Source organism: Octopus bimaculoides, chromosome 3 (genome assembly GCF_001194135.2).
Source record: "Octopus bimaculoides isolate UCB-OBI-ISO-001 chromosome 3, ASM119413v2, whole genome shotgun sequence".
Classification (NCBI taxonomy): Eukaryota; Metazoa; Mollusca; class Cephalopoda; order Octopoda; family Octopodidae; genus Octopus; species Octopus bimaculoides.
Genome location: NC_068983.1, coordinates 60,184,695 through 60,187,212, shown reverse-complemented (window position 1 = coordinate 60,187,212; position 2,518 = coordinate 60,184,695). Strand labels below are relative to the sequence as shown.

The following is a 2,518-nucleotide window of genomic DNA, read 5'->3' as shown; positions in this document are numbered from 1 at the left end:
GGCTTGTGCGGGTGGCATATAAAAGACACCATTTCAAGCGTGGCCGTTTTCGTGCGGGTGACACGTAAAAGCACCCACTACACTCTCTGAGTGGTTGGCGTTAGGAAGGGCATCCAGCTGTAGAAACTCTGCCAAATCAGACTGGAGCCTGGTGTTGCCATCCGGTTTCAGTCAAATTGTCCAACCCATGCTAGCATGGAAAGCGGACGTTAAACGATGATGATGATGATTATATATGTATATATCTGTGTATTTGTGTCCATAATCTATTGGTTTGGCAAAGAGACTGATAGAATAAGTACCAAGCTAAAAAAATTAAGTTCTGGCATAAATTCATTCAACTAAAATTTTTCGAGGTGATGCCCCATCATGGCCATAACCTAGTGACTGAAACAAGTAAAACATAAGATAAACGTGTTGACTAGCCATCCCCACGTTTTTTTTTCTTTTTAGATTCATAGCGTTTCAACAACGGAAATTACCCTGGCCACTAGGCTACACATCTTCGCTGGGTAAAAACTCAAGTAACTTCATAATTACATTACTTCATTTAATTGTTCAGTGTGATCGTTTAATTGTTTTTTTTGACCGCAAAGTCTTTTGTTTGGTGGCCAACAAATGTGACGAAAGTTAATATAAGGGAGACAACTGTAAGCATTTGCTTAATTCTCTCTACTAGAGTCACAAGGCCTGAAATTTTGTGGAGTGAAATTCGATTACATTGAACCCAGTGCTCAACTGGTACTTATTTTATCGACCCTGAAGGGATAAAAGGCAAAGTCGACCTCTGCAAAATTTGAACTTAGAATGTGAAGCTGGAAGAAATAAGAAATGTCTCGAACCATTTTGTCTGGTGTGCTAACAATTCTGCTAGTTGTTTCGATTAATGGCTTTAGTTTTACTCCATATTCGTTTATAACATTCTTTCCTCTATAAATCCTCATGAAATATCATGGTTTCTCACATTGACGTAGAACTTGATGTATTTAGTGGAATGGGAGCACACGAGAAGCTGTAATGCTCATGCTCCTCCCAAGGGAATTAATGATGTAAGATGAATTGGTTCTGATGGAAAGCAAGACTAAGTTGTAGATCCCATTCTCTGAGAACTGAAACTACATTATACACCTGAGCATGAATAATAATGCTGGTAATATTTTCGTTTTGTTAATTATAATGTTACTCAAGGCAGAGGAACATGACAAGGAAGTGCATCAAAGAATGCCTCAGTAAAATATTTGTCTAACTCAGTGGTTCTCAAACATTTTTCCTATTCTACTCTACTGGACCCCCCATAGCAATTTGATACTTGAAAAATTCTGTTTTTATAATTAAATATTATTAGTAATTTTAATTGTATAAAAACAATTATTAAAATATTTTGTGTATTGTATCTCTGCCACACTATGTCTGATGCCACTTATACCCAGGCAGAGTCATTATCATGTCAGAGAAAATACGTAACAGTAGTTCTGCCAACTTTACATTCTGAGTTCAAATGCCACTGGGATTGATTTTTGTCTTTTGTCCTTTCAAGGTTTATGAAATAAGTTTGAACATTGGGGTTGATATAATCAACTGACCCCCTCCCATGAAATTGCTGGCATTGTGCCAAAACTTGAAAATGATATTCATTGAGTGAAATGAAATTAATTAAAAATTTCTGTTGGTGATATTTTACTTACTCTTCCTTTTATATTTCAGCTTACCAACAAATTGGTTTTAGCATATCTCCAAGAACTATCAGCATCATTATGATGAAGTTTGCTGAACGTCAAGGTGCTCTGGATATCGCAAGCTTTATCCACTCTTGTCTTCTGTTACACCTGCTAACAAATTCTTTCAAACAACGCTGCCAATCTTCACCTGAAACTGCATCTATGCATTATGATGACTACATGCTGTTGGTGGCAACCTACATGTTCTAATTATTTGGATTTTTGATTTCAAAATTCTCTTTGGTGGTTTATGTCATATATAATAGAACTGTACCAAGTGCTGTATCTTTAAATTAATTAGTATTCTGGAGTGGATTAAAACTGCGCCTATTTTCAAGAATCTCTTTTTATTTTTCTATCAGATTCTACCAATCAAAACATTTCCTAGTTTCTCTAAGTGTACCATCAGTCTATTCTGATTTTTAGACCAAAAAATGGATTCCACAAAGATTCATTTCATAAGATCTGCTCATTTTTGGAGTTAACAGTCAGTTTTTTTTTTTAAATAAATGAATTTGTTTTGGATTCATTTTTTCCCAAATATTTGAATGAAGAAATCAGTTTTATCATTAAATATATTTTTTATTTAATTTCATCCATTATTCAATTTCAACTCTATGTAAGAACACATCTAAATTTTCTGCTGCTGATTATAATTTTTTATTTTTTTTTTGTTTTTCACTTGATTTGCAATCCAAGAAATTAGACTTGTTGTCCAAATAACGTTCTAACATTTATAAACTAACCCCATCTTTTCTTTATAGAAACCAGATGAACTCCTTATTTTCTTAAGAAATAAA

General features: G+C 34.2%; 1 protein-coding gene across 1 annotated transcript in view; it reads left to right on the top strand.

Moving 5' to 3' along the window:
* LOC106879429 (peflin) overlaps positions 1 to 2,058 on the top strand; it is a 30,552-nt gene extending 28,494 nt beyond the window's left edge. Inside the window, exon 5 of the mRNA XM_014928984.2 lies at positions 1,705 to 2,058. Coding sequence (XP_014784470.1) covers positions 1,705 to 1,928 — 224 coding nt within the window. The 3' untranslated portion in view covers positions 1,929 to 2,058. The remainder of the gene's footprint in view (positions 1 to 1,704) is intronic.
* Positions 2,059 to 2,518: the final 460 nt, after the last annotated feature.